At 37.0% G+C, this 20522-nt stretch overlaps 1 protein-coding gene across 1 annotated transcript in view; it reads left to right on the forward strand.

The window, feature by feature from the left end:
• GABRG3 (gamma-aminobutyric acid type A receptor subunit gamma3) overlaps positions 1-20522 on the forward strand; it is a 289358-nt gene that overhangs the window by 156208 nt on the left and 112628 nt on the right. The window contains exon 5 of the mRNA XM_042867479.1: positions 1976-2058. Within this exon, the coding sequence (XP_042723413.1) occupies positions 1976-2058 (83 nt within the window). The remainder of the gene's footprint in view (positions 1-1975; positions 2059-20522) is intronic.

A 20522-nucleotide genomic window follows, 5' to 3' on the forward strand; every position in this document is an offset into this window, starting at 1 on the left:
GTGAAATATTCCAGTATAAACACTGCAGAGTTTAAGCAAAGTCTCATCTTTCTGAAAAAGAAACTGTGAATCTAGGAAACAAGTCTATCTAAATTGTGGAACTCAGGTTCTTATATTAGGATTTTTAATAAAACTGGAGCCATGTAGTTCCATAAAACCTGCCAGAAACCTTTCTGATCAGAGTTAGCTGCAGAACCAGATAAAATATTTCCAGATTCATGATAGTGTCAGTACTTGATTCTTCAAATAAGTCTCACTGAAAGATAGTCTGTCACATCTCATCAAAGTGTGAATCGCTGGAGGAAAAGCTTTTAGAATTTTTCTTATCTTCATAATATCATCAACTACATGGCATTAGAAATAATGTATAAATTTGCATAAAAAGAGCCTGTGGAAATCAAAATATGTTTATTTGTTGAAGAGATGAATTACTCAGAAGGGAGTTCTACCATAAGCCAAACTCCACAGGGCAGTTTTTCAGAAACATGGCTTTGACGCTACATTTTCTGCACTGATCGTTCTCAGCATTGTGGCTGCTCTTCTGATTGCAGTTGGGCTCCAGTAGCAAGTCCTTCAGAAACAGTAGTGAGTAAGTTGAACAATTGGAAATACTACTGAAGTTTTATTGCCTTTCCCTTCATAGGCTTGCTCCATGGTGACAGAGCTCTTGCTTATTTCTGTTGACAGCTTTAATCACCTCTTGTCTTTTTTTTTTTTTTTCTTTTCTGTAGTTTTATTTCAGTTCTTCAGAGCAAGTTGTGTCTCCTTAATATTTGTTAGACTTACATACTTACATAAAAAACTGTTTGTCATACGAGCTGCAAAATTTCCCTAAATCAGGTAAAATAAATGAATAATGTTTGACCAAATGGGTTGTCAGATTGGGTATTTTTTTAAGTGAGAAACTGCTAGAAAGATCATTGATCACTCTGTAATTAAGAAACAAGTAATTTGTCTGACTTTGGTGACCACACAGAATCAGCATGGCATGGAACCAGTAACTGCATGTCTAAGTTCTATGCAGTTTTGATAAAATATTCTGCATTCAGGAGAAGGTGCCATTCTGTGTATAAGGCTCAGACAGGCTTATTTCCTTTTCCTCCTCTTGCCTGCCTACTTTCAGGTGTTAATCTTTCTGTAACACTCTTCTACAATCAGTTTAAAAACAGAAGTTCCATTTAAGTGACCTTTTGCAGCACAGAAGTTTTCTCTGAGAAACACTAAATCTCATATGCAATTTTTCCCAATCCAGTGTGTTAGCTTTTGAATATTAAATAAAAATAGAAAATAAAAACAAAGCGCCAAGAACTGAAAAGACCTGTCTCTCACACACGCATAATTTCTGGCATGCATGTAATGTCTTTTTCCTGAAAAACACTCAACAATAAACTAGCCCTTAAAGCGAAATGCTTGTGTAAATAGATTCACTTCGCAGTGTTTAAGATTGAAGATCATCCAACAGTCAGTTTTAAATCAAGTCCACACATAGTGTCCTTTGTGCTAGGATATCTCATAAAAGAAGCTTTCAAGTGGGACTGTAGAGATATCTTGTAGGTTTTTGAGAAGTATTCCAAAACAACTGAACAGATTTTAACTTCACACTGTAAGCAAATGAAGAGAGGATTCCCTATAAGATTCTTTATTAAATTTTAATTTTGTGGAATTACATACACACACATCATCTGTTTTGCTGCCAGCTGATTCCATCCCATTTTGTTTAATGATTGTCTCAAGAAAAACATATGCACAGATTTCTTTAGATCAGAAAACTCTTAATCACATTTTTGAAACTATTTATGTTTCCCGATAGTTGCTGTTGTTTTGGATTCAGCATAAGGAGCCTTTGGATGATCTGCATTTTAGCTTTTCAGGCCTTATAGGTATCAAAGCTCTTGCATGACCACCTAAAGCTGCTCAGCCTCCTCCTCTGTTCATGCTGCTGAGGTGCAGTAACAGACACCTGGTTTCTCTACAGGCTTACCATCAATGCTGAGTGCCAGCTGCAGCTACACAATTTCCCAATGGATGAACACTCATGTCCACTGATATTCTCAAGCTGTAAGTACTGTTTTCACACTTCATTTCATTGTAGTTTGTGAGCAGCATGTAGAGGTATGAGATTATTTTTTTTATTTCTGACAGCTTTTTCTACCATTCTGCAACAGGTCCAGGAAGCTTAGGTTTGCTTAAACACTCAGGGGATTTCTTTTCCTCCCTAGCATTCCTGGTAGAGAGATTTATGCCATGAAGATATCTATGGATTTACTCTATTATTCTTTGCCAGAAACAGCCTTAATCAGTTGATCCTACAGTCACATTTTAACAACAGCAGATATTCATTCCAGTCATTGCTATGTTAAGCTACAAAATCATGTGACATGTAAATGAGAAGACAAATGGCAGTTTTCTTGAGGAAGCCTGGGGACCAGCTCAGTTAGTCATGAACATCTGAGTTTATAGCAAGTAGCATGGTAATGCATCTTTTCCATAATCTAAATTATGAGGTGTAGATACTGTAAATCCCATTTCACTTTTGTTGCTTAGCATGTCCTTCAGTCCCACTATTGTACTGTATATAGCATTGGTATATTTTAAACTCAAGTAACGAACAAAACAAATACATTATTGAAATGGATGGAAAACAGAAGTCAAGTGAGTTTATCCTGAGATCTCATATTTCTGTCAGAGAAAGTTCTTTCCGTGCCAATTCATTTGAAAAAGTTCAAGAGCTCAAAGATACACCTGCACAGTTTTGTAATTCAAAGTTATACAATAGAAATGTTTTACAAACACTTTTTAAAGGGTCTCCAGTAAAGTTTTTTCCTTAGATAAACTCCAGGTTTCAGGATCTGTGTTCTCTGGAAATAAATTGAAATGTATTGTCTTTCTATTTAGAAAAAAAGGAATTTTCTTTGCCATCTCTTAAACAACAATAGAAGGCTAGCACTGCCTAGTGTCTTTATGATAAATACACTGCTTTGATAGAAGTGTATCTATTTCCTTTTATGAATAATATGCAAACGGTGCCCCTTAGTTAGCAGCTGGATCTGGATTTCACTGATCCAGGATGTATTCTTGTTCTTGTTTTTCCTCAGGAGAGCATTTACAGAAAATCTGGCAGTGTAAACATCATCCTTCCCCAAACCCATTATCACTGTTTTGCTGGTTTGTGTTCTGCACTGATAAGTGAGCTTGGGTAAAAATACACAGTTGTGTGCTTAGTTTGGATGTGTGGAATGCATACTCAACTGGGCAGGAGGCAAATACCTCCTGAATGAGCCTTCCTGCTAATAAATATTTGTCACTGATCTATGCATGCCCCAACTATGCTTAGTTACTGCATGAAGTTGCTCTTGCCTTGTAGCAAACTACTGCTGATTTGTTGCAGTACTGGCAGAGGAGTCCCATTCCAGAGATACTAATTAAATCTACTACATAAAATTGATAGGTCCTGTGTTAGCAATATCCAAGGAAGGTGGACACTAATAGTGAAGGAAGCCACTTCAGACCTCCATTAATCGCTAGGCAGTGCTGAATGCTAGTAAGCCCTGCTTCATGCTTTTCATTTAAAGAGATGGAGTATCAGTGCCAACTTCAGAAGGCTTAACTCCTTGGCAGTTTCAAATTACATCCTGATTTGAACAGATTCCTCCTACAGATCAGAGCCCTTCTACCCCTGAATACGTGTTGCCATCTAGGAGATGGAGATTACATGGGATCAAGCAGAATCTGAATGTGTCCCAGTTCGATGTGCATTCCTTAGTTTCTTGTCAGATGGAATAACATATGGAAGTATATAAAAATAGTAACTTATAGTTTTCTCAATCTTTTGGTCATGTTAATAACAAGAGTTTATTTTTTTAAGTTTATACTAAGTTTTGTTCCTTTCCTTGAATAAGTTTAGCACTACTATGGTTGTAGGACATCTCCAGTCTGAGCTTTTTTTTTCTTTCCCTAAATCTGTTGTATTTTCAGAGTTATGTACATTCATAGCAGTCTCAAGATACATGGTATGCAGTGGGGCTTATGAAGCGTATGACTGAGTGAGTGCCTGAATGATTTATTACTGCCTGCTCTGACAAGTTTCTGAGCAGAGAAGTTTATTATGGATTCCAAGACATATGTCCTTGGATGAGATAGAAATGGTGCATAGCACTCCTTTCCCCTACATCCCTTTTTTCTTTCTCCTTCACACAGGCAAAGATTTGCAGCTTCCACAGTAGGTAAGCACAAAAAACATTTTGGAAAATGTTTCCTGTGTGTCTACACAAACAAAAGCAAAAGTTAACATCTGATTTTTTTTACCTTTTATATGAATTTCCCTTGATGGTTCAGAAATGTGAAAAGCTAAACCCAGATTTTTTCTAGAGAATTTTCTTCTAGTGCCAAATAATTCACTTCTTAACCCTTACATTGCTCTGGGAACAGCTGGTATTCCTTGGGTGGGAATACAGAGCTCTACGTGGTCCATTTACCAGGATGAATAAGAAGAAAACAGCAGTTTATCAACAAGAGACCATCTCAGTGTGCTGAGAGGGCTTACCAAAACCTATCTACCCCCTTCCTATTGAAAATCTTGTGAAAGAGGGTGGTTTGGAACATACTTGCTATTCTACTCTGAAGTGATTTTTGGGTGTGTGTTTTTGGCTACAACTAAGAAACACCACCTTAGAAGGAACACCTCAGGGACAAGCAATAATAATTTGGAGCGCATCTCTGCAGTAACAGCTGGCCTGATCAGCCGGTCTTGCTCAAGAGCCATTCCTGGAGCACTCCAATCTCTTTGCTTACAGTAATTAGAAAGTACTGAAATAGTCTGAAGACTTTCTGTCATTACAGTTTTGTACATTTCAGGTCAGACTATGAGATGAATAATCTGGCCTATTCAGATATATGTTAGGTGAGGATGTGCTATTGCAATCCTTATGTAGATGTGTGCAGCAGTGTTACACAGCAGACCTACTGTGCAGCGTGACAGCTCTTTCACAGTCTGTGTGCCGGACTGATCTGAACAGCCACGTGACAGGCAGGTTTTCTTAGTACAGAGATGCTGTGACATTGACATAAATGTCAATGTGTGGTATTAACGTGCGTCCTTGCGAACAGGAATTAAAAATCAATTATATGACTTGATACCAATGTAGCAAACATGGTACCATTGGCTCTAGGTGCTCCAGCTACTACTGCTTAAAAATGTTCCATCAGAGTGGTTCTCCATTCTGGTTAATTTATCTTTTTGAGCTGAGGGAGACTGCTGTGCTACTTTGGATACTCAACTACCTTGTTAAACTGTGTTGGTTATCCATATTCAGCACTGATTGGGCATTGTGTAAATAACCTAATTTTAGTATTCTGCCAGAAAAGGTAGTTAATTAAGGTAAGTAGGATTCACGTGAACGTTGATAAGGGAGAAGAGGTGTTCTGTCTGAAGGACAAAGCGCAAGAATAAACGAATAAGACACAAGAAGCAAAATGCAGGCTGAAATGAGAATTGTAATTTATTGTGGAACTCCTGCCATAGGATAGCAGAGATACTAAAATTTTATAAAGATTCAAAATTGTTTGGGCAAATCATTGGGAACACTGGTAGCTATTGAGCATAAAGAGTATTAGAGTATTAGTGGCTTATATTTTGTTGTTATTGTTGTTCTGAGGGAATTAGAGAATTTCAGATTAAATAGCAGGCAGAAGAAAAGCTGAGGAGTTGACTGCAAAGCGGCCCACTGTCTATTCATTACCAACTCCAAGTTCACAAATGCCTCCCTGACTGTATGGTCAAGCTATTCAAAGGACATCTTTTCCATTAGGGTTGCAATGCAGCTGGTGCATAGTTGGCATCTATGGTTTTGATTTATCAGCAATTTCTGGGACTGTTGGATTTTCTTGAATTTCTTCCTTTTACTAGGCCCATTGCAGAATATCATGAGCATATTTACACCAACATGTGCTCAACAATTGTTTGAGCTGGTAATTTTTCAGCCCAGCAACAAACCTTTGCCTCTTATCCCCATCCACGTGCTCAAGATTATCCTAGATTCTTGACAACCCTTCAAGAATACAGAATATGAGAGCCACACCAGATGCAGTTATACTGAGCTGCATTGCAAGATGCAAGAATAGAAATAATCATACTGAGTTAGTTAATTGGGTTTTGTTGCTTTCTTTTTCTTGCTGCTGTTCTGATACCACTATTTGTTCTAAAAAGCACCTCTTATTTAGGCAGTAGAATTGGAACCATTGTAGCAAATTTTATCTTTTCCGAAGTGAGAAGATCCGCAGCTCCTAAGTTGACATTATTGAAGGATTGGGGCCAGGCAGAAAAATGTGGGCATCCCTGGAAGGCCATTTCTACTATGAACACTTGAACATGCACACAATTGTTCGTGAACAATCCAAATGTTTTCAGTTCAGTTGAAAATAAAGGGAAGCAAATTTGCCAGCTGCAGATGCGTTGCGTGCTCAGTCAGGCCTTAAAGCCTTCAGTACCTTCAGTGTCCTGAAAGTTCAAGAATTTTTTTAAGTGACTTACGAAAGCATGTAAAATATTGCAGCAAAAAAGGTAAGAAAATATGAAAAGTATTACAAAAAAATCTAACACGAAAAAAATGGTCCTTATTTTCTAAATATAAACATGGTTCAATCAAACGTTACCCCTTTGAACATGAAACCTCTTATGGATATGCAATTTAGATGATCAGGAAGTACTTTGAACCTCATGTTATTAATCTGCCAGAAGAACTGGCTGTCATCACTGCTTTTAATATGTTTCTTTATTATTCCTCCTAGCCTAGAAAATCAAATGCTGGTTTTGTGGTATAAGCTGTGCTTTGTTTCATCTCATGTATCATCAGTAGAATCATTAATACAGTCTGAAGGCAGAATTTTCTTCCTGATGAAGAACAGGCCAGAAGGAACACAGCTTAATGTTCACGTCTCAGGGGTAGTAGCATTAAAGATGCTGGGAAGGACTTGTGATGTGCAGAAGGAGCTTTAATCCAAATGTAAACTTCCCATCTGTGCTCTCTAAAATGGGCTAAACCAGGTTGTGGGGAATCAATGGAATTCTTGATTCAGGTTCTGTGACAAGCACATTTTAGCTGTTGCAGTTTTTTATCTTCTAGGACAACTCAGTACATTTCTTAAGGCATAATAGACACTAAACTAGAATCTTCTTGCTTTTTATGAGCCTATTTCCTAGTCAAGCCAAGACTCATAAAAGTTTGCATGATATTTGAATTGGAGGTTCTGCTAATTTGCATCTGATTACTCCAATTGGATGTACTCTATGTCAATGAAATTGGCCAAATTATTCTTGTTATAAGTACATTCACTGTAAAGTTACACTTTCTAAATCTAATTTATGGTATATTCATGTCTAGTGTGTAGTGTGTATCATAAATATCAGTGATGCTAATCTTTCTTTTAGCTTTCTGTCTCACTGTATGAGGTACATCAGAGACACCTTTCTAAACATTTACATCTGCATGCTTCTGACTCCAAATTTATACAAAACATTTTAGCACAAATGTATCGGACTTAAAACAATCTGATATTAACTCTGTATTTAGTCACCAATACGCACAACTTCTACTTAACTGGAAAGGCAGTGCAACTTCCCTGAACTTGAGGGATGACAATGCCTCATAGATGAAGGAGAGTTGGTGGCAAGTGGTAATTCATATATATTGTACCTTGCTCTTCTGGGATGCCCAGCTCTAAGTCACCTTTAAAAAAGGAAACTGCAAGTCCCAAAAATCCCAGTTGCAGTGTATCTTCCCAAAGCATCCAATCTTCTTTCTCTATTTTTTTTTATGAATAAGAAATAGTGGATTTTTTTTTTTTTTTTGCTTGTTTTCATTGTTGGTCTTTTTTTGTGTGTGTGTGTGTTTTGTTTGCTTTTATTTTAAATCAGTACTGAAGCAAGTTTATTAAAAACAAAAAAAACCAAAAAACTGCCAATGAGCAATTTTTGAATTTTTGCAAAATAGAGATAGCTGATTTATGTCATATTTACAGTGTCAGGAGAAAATAAGATAAAAAATCTGAAGCAAGGCCAGGTGGCTGTTTGTATGTCTGACAGCTGAATGCATCAACTGAGGCACTGGAGTCTCTGTCATGTGGGAGACATTATTAATTCCAATGATTTTTGTTATTATATTCATTATTTACTTGAAGCCAAAATCCTTTTAGGCATCTTTTTATGTGCCAGTGTGATCTTTCTTCCTTTCTGTTTCAGGAAAAATTTGATAGTGTGATACAAATGCACAAAACAAGTGATACAAATAGTGTGATACAAATGCAGAAAAAGTTTCACAAGAATGAAGAAAATATGTTTCATCTGGAAATGTAATACAGCACCTATTACATTCTACATGTTTATATTATTGTTATTTACTTGTTTAAGATTGTGGTATGTAGTCTGAATGAATCTGATCTGTAGGGAGAGGCTGATCCACCATTTGTAAACTTAGCAACCCTACATTTGTAACTTTAGTCACAGAGAGATCATCTCTGTAATATATACAGCATCAGGAAACAGTCACACTCTCTTGCATCACATTTTTTACATAAGAAAGAATGACTGTTTTGGGCAGTTTGTAAGAAACAGTTGCATCACAGGACAATGAGAACAATGTGGGAACATTCTGGAACAGCGTTCTGATCTGTCTCAGTTACAAAGTCATAACAGTGCATTCTGTAAATAAAAAAAAAATTCTGTAAGCAAGATAGAATTCCCCCTTTGTGGGGGGTTTTGTTTCAACATGAGGATGCAGACTGAATGGCTAGCGTGGATTTGCTTGTATAGGCAATATTCGGAAGTGGATCAACAGTGAAAAGAGCCCAAACTCCCAACAATGCTGTGCCTAGTTCCTTCTTGTTTGGGTTATGGACAAATTTTGATCATTAGTGTTTAACTTGTTCCTTGAAGAAACTTCCCAAGGCACCTTCCAAGACGCATGCACCTTTCTGTATGCACAGGTATTACCTTATATGCTTATTTGAAATTCTTTCATTCTGTAGTGTTAGACTTTTACAAATGCTGATACAGCCACATGTGGTGAAATATATTTTAAAAAATAAAACATGAAAATACAGATGAAGGTAACCCGCCAAAAGGCAACTTAATAAAAAACCCAAATCATACCTGTCTGCAACATTTCCCTTCTCCCCTCTTGCGCATTTCCGAAGGCAAGAGATGGGCTTAGAAGCACATCCAGAAAGCTGAAGTTATCTGGGGTCTCCACTAGAATGCACAGTGTATTTTTGAAGAAGTGAAAGAACATATAGCATAAATTTTCTATTTAATTATTGTAATGAATGGATTTTTTTTGTTAATTAGTTGCATTGTTATCTTCTGGGGGCACTTCAGGGTCCATACTGAAGGTCTTAGTGATGCATCCCCAAACGGTGAGAACTGTCTGCTTGAGTTCACTGGTATCTTAAGGGAAATAAAGAACTATCACAGAATTATTTCCAGCGGAAGCCATTTGGCACTTTGAGAGGCAAGAAGTACTGCACAAGTGTCAGGAGAAGGACAGATATCTAGCAAAATCATTGAGGGGGTGAGAAAGAACAAGGAGAGAACAGAATGGGCTCAGCCAGATAACTTTCACCTACATCACTGTGGTTTAAAAAAAAGTGGGGACTATTGACTCTCTGATTAGATTCGCTTAGCCAGAATCCAGTCAGTGGTTTTACTTTTGCTAGGTTCGATGAACTAATGATAATGGGGTTATAGAGTCTATAGTGGATTCAATAAACAGGATGAAAATATCAAGTCCTCATTGCAGTAGTTCTTGTCAGTTGTTTACCTTTAACACAGCCTGGCCAAACAAAGCAGCCTGGAAACATCAAAGCATTAAAAAACCCTCTCTTTTCTTGTTTATTGCTTCTACTTCTTCAAAATTAACAGAAAAAGAAAAATCTATCACCAGGATCCACAGAGCTAAGAAAGAGGAGGAATTAATGCAATAGTGCAGCTTTGAAAGTGATTTTGTTATTAGTGCTAGAGGACAAAATGGGAAATGTCATTTGTATCTGCTCCCATTAGAAGGATGCTGAGGTCTATCTGTTTGGATGCTATGAGGGGCAGGTCTGTTTCCTTAGAAAGTAATTAACTTTATGTAATGGGCATGCTACAGACCAGATAATAAAACTTCAGTCTTTTTTCATAAGTTGGGTAATGCACTGGGATTATGTTTCTTACCAAGAAAGAACTCTGCAGACGGGAAAACAATAAATGAGAATTAGATGGGAGGAGGAAGTAACACCACTTGAGACATCACATTTAATGTTAACTTCATTTTAAAATATTTTTATGTTCTCCCATTTGATTTAGATTTTTGATTGATTCTTCTAATTTTTCATGAAATGCTGTACTTTTGTATGTCTAAGTGCAGAGATTACTTCTGTGTAATGGGAATTGTTATGATTTAATTTGTGAATTTGCCATGAATAGTATAAAATTATTATTTTTTCATACTGAGATTTGGCAGTTTTACCAGTAGTCTGTTATAGCTCAGGAACTGTTGACTTTCTCTACAAAACATTTGCTCTAGTCATAAGAAAGAATGCATATGGAGGCATATCGGTGGAACTAAAAGTTCCTGAGCCAACTGGCCAGATCAGAGAGTTTGCAGAAAGCACTGAAGCTCCATTCCATTGTCTTCTACATTATTTTCTTTCCTAGGGAAACCAAGTATTTGTGGAGAAGGTTGGTTTGTTTGCAGACATTTTTTAAGGTCTGATGGGAGTTAAGAGGTGTCTAGGGTGTGCATTTACATCTAGGAGCTCAGAAATTCTCCCAGCTCTACCAGCTGCTATGTAACTGCAAACAGAATGTTTCTTTTCAACTTTTGCTTTTGTTGCACTTGCATCATTGGCTTTCGATGAGCACAGGTGATCTGGGTTAGCTGCAGCTCTTCCTACTCATTTCAGAGAGCATCAGTTTGGGAACATTCCAGTTAATGTCTGTTCTTTTCACTCTGGCAGCCTGATGGGACATTTCTGATTCTTTTCTATGGAAATACACTGTCAGGAAAAAACCAAGAGCCTCATTAAAATAAATGTGATTATCAAAAAGTGGAATGAATTGAAATTCACAGTATTTAGGTGCCCTCATTAATATCTTTCTTTTTCCTCTGTTAGCAATACAGGTTACTACAAAACTGCATCAGAGCTGTTCTTCACCTTACACACCTTTCATACAAAGAAAAGTTGAGCAAAGTTTCTGCCTGAGTCCATTAGTTAAGGCATTTTACACCATGTCTCATGATACATTGAAGTCTTCTAAGTTCCCAATTAAAGGTATGACTTCACTGAAACAGAAGAAAATCATATATGTGTGAAAGTAGTCCTTGATTTGTGGATGAACATCTTATAAAAGAACATTCATCCTGATCTCGCTGTCTGCTTCAGCTTAGTCTTCAGTAAAAAGTAAGCAACATAAGAACAAGAACTTATAGAAAGAATCTCTTAATTTCTCTCACAGGTATGAATGAGAGAGGATGAGAAAACAGATGTGTGATAGCTTTCAATCTTTTCATTACTGGCAGGTACTCAGCTACTCTGCTTAGAATAAAATGGAATGTAGCAAAATAAGGAAAAAATCCTATTGCAAATCTTTTGGCACAGAAACTGACAGCACTTTAGCTTTTCTTAAGGTAATATAAAGTGAATATTCACTTGTGGACTTGAGACACTTAGGTGTTCCTTCCTTTATATTAACTGATGTAACATTTGAAAGCACATTTCATATAATGAAACCTTAAAAAAAAATCTGGGAATGCAGTCTTGATGGGTTGCCATGGTATAATCTGAATTCTTACTGCCATTTGAATTGATGAAGACTGAATGTCAGAGCTTAGCAGGAATTTTCATAGAAGAGTATGGTTTTTTTTTTTCCTTTGGGAAAAAGTTGTTATTGTGAAATACAAACTTCTCTTTTTAAGGACACTATATTTTACCTTTTTGAATTATTTTAGGAACTCTCAGTCCTCAGCAGAAGGAAATATCTACTGTGTGACATCCTGAGGCACCCTAATACCTGAATGAGTGATGCTTAGTTTTGGATCTTTTCTGGAAAGAACAGTGGAAAGATTCTCAATTTACTTTTTAAATTTTGCTTGTAAGTGACCTGATCACATACTGGCTATTTTACATTTTTTTAATCATCTCTAATTCTGATTTTTTTTCACTGCAGGATGTTTTATGTAAAATATATATGTGTGATTTGTTTCAAAATATAAGAACTAAGGGTAATATAGTAGCTACTTTGCACTTACAGTGCTTCTTATGCATTGGTCTGAAATGAAACAGAAATGCCACCTCATTTAGGAAAAAAAGAATGGGAACCATTTAGGGGCAAATAATCAGTGCCATCCACTTTTTGATTCAGTAAGCTTGACCTTTTCAAGTTAAAAAGAAAAGAAAGTAGCAAGAAATGCATGTATTGATTGACTTCAAGTGAAGCTGCTGGACCACATGAGCATGAAGAAGTTTGTCTGATAGCAGTGATTTTAAACATAAGATAACTTTGTGATCTGAACGGTGTATTTGTTCACAGCAGTTGTCTAAAAATCAACATTACAATAAAACAATGTTACTTGCCTCTGGCAGCTGGAGAAGGACAGCCACAGACTCTTGGATAAAAGTGTTATGACTGAAAGGAAAAGGAGATACCCAACAATTTCATGACATAGTTTTTCCTTTATTTTTGTTCTCAGCACATTCCCCCAGCATCCGGACTTGAAATCTTTAAAGCTTTGCTTGTCCAACCTATACAAAACTGCGGAAAGGAAGATAAAAGGCTGTTCCCAGCAACTTGCAAACCTTCAAGTTGTTTGAGGGATTTATACTGTAGTTTTACATTGATTTATGTGCAAAATACAGCAGTATCTATTATGTCAAAGCTCAGCAGAATTGGCAGCCAAAATCCTGGTCTGTGGCACTATCAGATTTAAGAAGTTAAGCAAACTAAGACTATTCATTACTTTATAGGAGTTTCAGAAAGAAAACTCAGGTGTTTCTGTGATTCGAATGACAGTTGCACGTTTATTTATAATCCTGTTCACTGTGATTCATTACACTCACAAATGTGTGTCTTCCTTAATGGCATACACCTAAACAACACCGGATCTGAATTCAGTGTCAACCCTGTCTTGAGCAGGAGATTGAACAAGAGACTTCCCAACGTGTCCAACCTGTGATCCTTTATGATACATCTTTTTCATGTTCAGAACTAGATTTATTTTAAAATATTAAATCTTCTTTATAAAGCATTTTTTTTTTCATATTCAAAGTTATAAATCTACATTTGTGAAAACCATCTTTCCCTGTCAAATTTTAAAGAGAACAATTTTCAGTGTTGGCTTTCTTAGGGAATCAAATAAGAGGGGAAGAAAAATTGCAAATTGCAAATTGTTGCAACTTGCTATAATCAGTTTTTCTGGATGATGGAGTGTGTGTCCTTTTAGATATGGTAAGGTTGTTTCTGTATATTTTAACTGTGTGATGGTTATCACCACCAGCAATCACTGGTATATTATTTGTAAATGGCAAACTTTTGTTGATCAGAGACAGGGATTCTTCCATAGATTCAATATAATCAAATAATGTTAAAAGTCAAGCAGGTTATAGAGTTTCTTTCAAATTTCCTAAGGCTCTATCCATTCTGTACAGATTCTTGAAATTGATTTTAACATCCTGCTCATACTGTTCATTTTTCCATCCATTGTCTATTAGCATTCACACCTCAACAATATCCAACAACTAACACCAAATCCAGCAGCTGTTTCCTCTCTGCTCAAATTAGACACTAATTCAGATTTTTTTGCATGTGTTGGGTGTATTAGATATGTTTGAGCTCTTTTTTGGTGCCTAACCAGTCCCCACAGAATCACTTCCCACCTTTCATCACTTTGTACATCTTCTAGATGTCTCTACCTTCTACATTATTTTTCATTTTTTTTCTCCCATTTTTCCTTATTCCCTCCCCCCAGTTCTTTCTTTTTTTTTTTTTTACCCTTGTTCCTCTCCCTCTCTGCTTTTTTACCTCCATCTCATAACCTTTTACCCATTACTATTCTCTCTCTCCGCTTTCCCAAACTTTCTGAGCACTCGTGCATTGACTGGCTTTGGCTAGAATTCCCATCGTCAGGGCTGGCAAGGAAAAATGTTGCTTACAGCTTTTTCCTTCTTTGGCAAGGAACAGAAAGGCACTGAGAGTCTGAGATCCATCTGTATCATATGGGTTAACCTCAGAGAGTCTGCTGTTTGGAAGATCAGGATGGCCTCTACATAGGAGCAGCAAATCTCAAGTGACACTTAACTGGGCAATTAGAATAGGAGGGGGGGAATGAAAGAGCTGAAAGAAATCAGAAAGAAAAGTTTTAAGGACTTTGGAAACTTCATAACACAGATATTGACAGATGGGGAAATGAAAAACTATCATGTGTTTGAACAAACAAGTCCAGAAAATAGAAAACCCGGAGAAAAGCAGAAAGTAGTTATGAATGAATTTCTGGATAAGAATTTCACAGTAACAAGAAGCCTGGAATTGGGAAGTATGGAGAGAAAGTAGAAAGAAGATTCAAACAAAAACAAAGGAAATAAAAGGAGAAATGAAATGTATAATTACATTACTGTTCAGGGATTAAACATAAACAGAAAAAGCATCTATCACAGAATTCAGATTTTGTTTAAACTTTTTTCTAAATTCTATTCCATAAGAAACAGTTCAAAACAGTTACTGAAACAAACTGACAAGCTTTTGCAGTTCAGTAAAAAACCTCAGCACTTATCTTCCCTGTTATTTTCTTATCATATATTTTTGACTTTTTTTTCTTCATTTTCATTGGAATTTGGAGAGGAAGTCTAAAATACACTAAAAGCATTCTCCTGGTATTACTTAGATAAAGAAGACAGAGGACATCAGAAATTTATCAGTGATGCTTTTACACCTATACGATTTCTGGACAATGGTGATAACTGAATGCAAGACAGAAATATTGTTCAGATAGACATACACTTCTCAGTGATTATCAAGACAAAACCTTTTGAAATTCTGGAAAGAACTCATAATACAGATGAAAAAATACAGGAGTGACTGTATTTCCAAATCAGTTGTATCATTTTCCTCTTAAAGTATTTGTTTAATCCATTAAGTGCCATTATTTGCAAGGGTTTTTTTTTGTTGTTGTTGTTTTTTGGTTTTTTTTTTGTTTTTTTTTTTCAACAAGCATTCTCTCCTTCTCTCATTCTCTCATAAGATTGTGCAGGCAGTTGAAGGGGACACAAATCAGCTGACCTAGACTGACCAAAAAGATATCCCATATCATATGGTGTCATGATCAGCAGTAAAACCTGTGAGAAGGAAGGAGGAATGGGGGACATTTGGAATAACGACATTTGTCTTCTCAAGAAACCATTATGTGTGATGGACCCTGCTGTTCTGGGAGTAGCTGAACAACTGCCTGTTAGTGGGAAGTAGCAAATGTATTCCTTGTTCTGCTTTCATTTGCTTTGCTTGTGTCAGCAGCTTTTTTGCTTTACCTGGTAAATTGTGTTTATCTCAACCCATGAGATACTTCTGCCATTCTGATTCCCTCTCCCATCTCACCTGGGGAGCAGCTGTGTGATGCTGAGCTCCCTGCTCAAGTTAAACCACAATGGGAACAACATTTATAAACTTGCTATTAAACATTTGAAGGCTGGTGGTAGCTTGAAATAAATCTGGGGTCCTGACTGTAGATCAAACTATTTGTGAATTGCTAAGGTAGAATAATTTAAGTACCAGAATAAATACCTTCTGAGAGTAAAACTAATGATCTTGGTCACTGTAATTTTATTGGGATTACAGGGACAGGATGAAGTATCTTGCATGAGTGTAGCTCTGCAATGGATAGATACAGGTCTTTCAGGAAAGAATCTAGGAAGGTGAGAAGGAGAGGTTGTACTTCATATAAAGGAAAAGATTAAAACATATTAAAGTCTGCTTGGAATGAGAGAGTTAAAGACAGTGAGGTTGAAGTGGCTGTTAGAATCCTAAGAGAAGTGGGCAAGACAAATCACTACTCTGGCATTTAGGAAAGCAGATTTCAACTTTTACATAGAACTGCTTGGCATGATCCCATGAGAGGCTGTCGTGGATGTCAAATGGGCTTAAGGAAGTTTAGTGACCCCCAAGGATAGCCTCTGCGGAGGTCGTCAGTCAGTATACCCCTAGAATGGAAGTGGGCTCAGAGGAGATGAGTGATGAGCTCAGGTTAGGATGTAAGGAATGAGAACCAATTATCTCAGAGAAAGGTGAAGTTATATTGACATAAAGAGGATTAGAGAATGACCTTTGTTTTGTATGCATGGCTGTACAACTGGGTCAGCGGGATGTAGTTTTGTAAACAGCCTTCCTAAAGATTATTAGTGGAGAACAAAGTTTTTTGGAGTTAGCCAGACCAGCTCAGGGGGTGGAGAAGTACGTATGTGACTCAGCTCAACATAAACACTGAACAACTAACAAAATGTACATTTAATAAAGGAAAGGGCATGAGCTGATTTTAACCCATTCATTCTTTCTTGGTGGCTGGGGAAGCTCAGGACCATTATGAACATAGACTGATAACAGGAATCACAGTTGCATGCTGACTTAACTGTATATTGCATCTGCTATCTTGTGTTTGCATTGTCATTTCAGTACATTCTTGTAGTAATCCTAATAATAAAAAGCCTGCATAAAATCAAATACAAATAAGTAAATAGTAAGTAAATATAATAATAATAATAATAAGTAAATATTAAATGTTAAACCTTCATCATATGTAGTATCAAAAAGAATCTTATCAGAGATAGTGGACTCTTAATAAGTGCAAAAGAACAATCTCCAGGAAGTCAAAAAATGGGGCAGAAAGCCATTATGTATGAACAAGAAACTCCCAACTGAGAAAAAAATGCAAAAAAATTTAAAAAAAGGTACCTGGAAGGAGTATAGAGGTACTGCTGAAGAATGCAGAAATTGAGTAAGGAAAGCCAAAGAGCAAATAAACATGAAATGAGGAAATGATACAACAGTGATAGAAGAAGTTTCTACAAGTACACTGGTAGCAAAATAAAGGCTAAGAAAAATGCAAGTCTCCTGCTCAACAGGGCAATGTTACCTAGTGATAAAAGGATGTTGAAAGAATTGAGGTACTCAGTGCATTTTTTTCCACATTTGTTGCTAGTAAGGACTGTTCCCAGATCCCCAGGACTATTGGTAGAGTCTGAACTGTGAAAGGTAGCACTAGAAAGCACTTACACTTGCTGGACATATATAATTCTTTGAGAAGGTGGAGTGAGGAGGACTTAATTGCAGCCTTCCAGTACTTAAAGGAAGCTTACAAACAAGAGACAGAGGCCAACTTTTCACATGATCAGATAGGACAAGGGGGAATGGTTTTAAACTAAAAGAGAAGACGTTTATGTTTGATGTTAGGAAGAAGTTCTCTACTCAGAAGGTGGTGAAACATTAGAGCAGACTGCCCAGAAAAGCTGTGGTGCCCCATCCCTGGAGGCACTCAAGACCAGATTGATGGGGTCCTGAGCAGCCTGAGCTGGTGGGAGGCAACCCTGCCCATGGAAAGGAATTGGAACCTGGTGGTCTTTAAGGTCCCTTCCAACCCAATCCATTTTATGATTCTATGATCAAAAGAGCTGAGGGAGCTTGCCAATATAACTGCAAAGAAACTTTATGTCACCTTTTAAAGATATGATAATTAACTGATGATTGTTAAAAGGCAACATGCATATTTTCAAGAAGAATAATCCAGATAACTATAGGCCATTAAGCATAGCCTCAGTCTCTTGGAAGGTTGCAGATTCTCCTTGAAGAAGTTTCAAGCTCAGGAAGGACAAGATGATTGGCTGTATTCAGCATGGATTTATCAAGGGCAAACCACACCTGACTGAACTGATAGATTTCTGCTGCAATGAGATGATTGGCTTTATGGGTAAGGAGAGAATATTGGATGTTGTATGAAACCTTGGCATGGTCTCCCACAGTATTCTTGTAGCCAAACTAGTGGAATTTGGATTGGATAAAAAAAAATGAAGTAAATTAGTTAGAATATTATCTGGACTGCCAGCTCAACTGATCAGTTGTACAAAACTGATTTTCAGTTACCAGTGGCAATTCTCGAGAATCAGTATTGCTTTCTTTATTTATACTTTATTAATAATCTGGAAGCTAGAACAGCATGACCTCTCAGCAAGCCTGAGGTCATCCTCAAGCTGGTGTTCCTCATTCCAAACTGGTGGGACTAAGAGGAGTGGATAGCAGTACACAGAGGAACCTTAGACAATTTAGAGAAATTGAATGACAGAAACCTTATGAGGTTTAATACAGAGAAATGCACATTTTTTTATCTGGTATGTACTAACCCCTTGTGACAGGGGATTACTGTCTGCAGGTTGACTAATTAAAAAGCAGCCTTATAGAAAAGTACCTAGGTGTCCTAGGGTGCTATCTGCAGAGGAGGAACAGCTCTGTAAAAATGCCACTTCTCAGTGAGAACACAGGGATGAAATAATTGACAAAACATAGTGGGGAGAGGAAGAACGTAGGTCTCAGATTTATCTTCTTCTAAGGAAGAATTTATTAATAAACTAAAATCAAGCAATGATATTGAAAGTGCCAGCATATGAATGAAATGTTTGACAAGTGATACCAGTGAAACAGGAAGGAGTGGAGAATGCAATATTTTATTCTTTTTTAAGTGGCAAAAGTAAGTGTAAATAAGTGTCAGATTTATGTTCATTTGCAAATCAAATACTCTTCATGAAAGCACTCTATATTCAAAAGAAGATTTGAATTCCAGAAATTACTTCTTGATTTCTCTTTGGCTAGCTTGAATAAAGTACATCAAAAGGTTACATCAACTATTATTTGTGTGGTCTGTATTGAAATTAGATTCCCTATATCTATTCAACAAATTCATTCAACTATGCAGTCTTCATCAGTTGTGTTATCTTCCACTTCATTAACCAAACAAGAGTAAAGGAGCAAGTAGGAAAGTATATCTTTAAAAGTTCTTTTGTGATTTCTACAGCAAAAAAATATTATTTTTTCACAATTTCAGTGATGATAGTATCTAAAGAAACATTGTAGAAAATACCTCATGGTTAGCAGATATACTGGTGTGTCACTCCAATTATTGGAGGAGATGGTTTAACAAATGTAAACCTGGAGAGAGTCTATGGTAGCGGAAGAGGCCAAATGCTGTCCGGTTGATTTGTTATAAATTCTTAGCAGCTAAGAATGTGGGGAAGATAGGGAAGTTAGAGATAGTAATGAGAGAAATCCTAACAAAAGCTTTATAAAATCCCCCCACCAGGGATCCAGCAATGTTTCTTTGGTCCATAGAGGGGGCAACAAGTAGGTCAGTGAAGTCTTGTTGACCATCATGGCTGCAGTTCGGTGGAGGGGTGTACCTGTTCTACCTCGAAACTCTTCAGGTTTTTATCCTCTTCACAGTGTTGTTTTGGTTACCAGGGCAGCAGTTGGTTGTCAGGGGCACTTCAGTTTGGTTCATCAGGTCTTGCTTTAGTTGTCAGGGGTACTTATGTTTTGTTCATCAGAGGCAACAGCACGTCCATAGCACATGCCCCTCCAGTTGGGTAATGGTCAGTTGATCAAGCGATTGTCATACAGTGGGCTGTTAAGCATGCACACTGAAAGCATGGTGGTCCTCTCCTCTGAGACAACCTCCATAAGTCAGCTGGAATGCCCAAAAAGAGCAAAAGCCAAAAAGGGTTTACTGTGGTTGACCAGCAGCATATGTTTCCCTTACTGCTGTAATCATGGTAGCTATTAATTCCAAAAGCTTGCTGAGCATGTTTTATCTTGGATGGGTGCTGCTGAACGAGCCTTGAGACAAAAATTATTCCAGCTTCTCACAAATGGAGATTGTCAATATATAAAAAAGTTTTTGCTTTGAGTTTAATATAGATTTTGTATAATGTATTTTTTACCTTCTTTTCTAAAAAGAGTATTCCATGATGGCATACAACACAGATAATTATCAAGTAGATAAAAAGAATTTTAGGAAACAAAACCCAAGAAAAACTTGACAAAAATTTGATGTCTCTGGAAAAGTAAGGTGGAAATTTCTCCCCAGTTCTGTCAGTGGGGACATACTTTTGCTATCACAGCCTTATTATTTACTCATTAGGACCACAGCAACACCTATTTTTTCCTCTTTCTCATTTTGCATTTGTCCTTCATAATGCATTTCTCACCCTCTTTGATTATTAATGTTGCTTTTCTACTTTTCCTTTTTACTTTCTGAGTTACCCCATGGTCAGTTTCATATTGTAAGATATTGCCTTCAGGCTGCTGCCTAGATATTGTTTTGCTATGCCACCTCTGGTCTTTTTCCCTCCATGAAACCTTCTGTATACAAAATCAAAGTCAGCATAGGAAGCAAATTTGGATTCATTGTCTCATTGGTCTCCATAGTAATTGCCACCTGTTACTATGGAGGGAAGCATCA

Source organism: Lagopus leucura, unplaced genomic scaffold (assembly GCF_019238085.1).
Source record: "Lagopus leucura isolate 7727_CA_CO unplaced genomic scaffold, USGS_WTPT01 Super-Scaffold_100001, whole genome shotgun sequence".
NCBI classification, from domain to species: domain Eukaryota; kingdom Metazoa; phylum Chordata; class Aves; order Galliformes; family Phasianidae; genus Lagopus; species Lagopus leucura.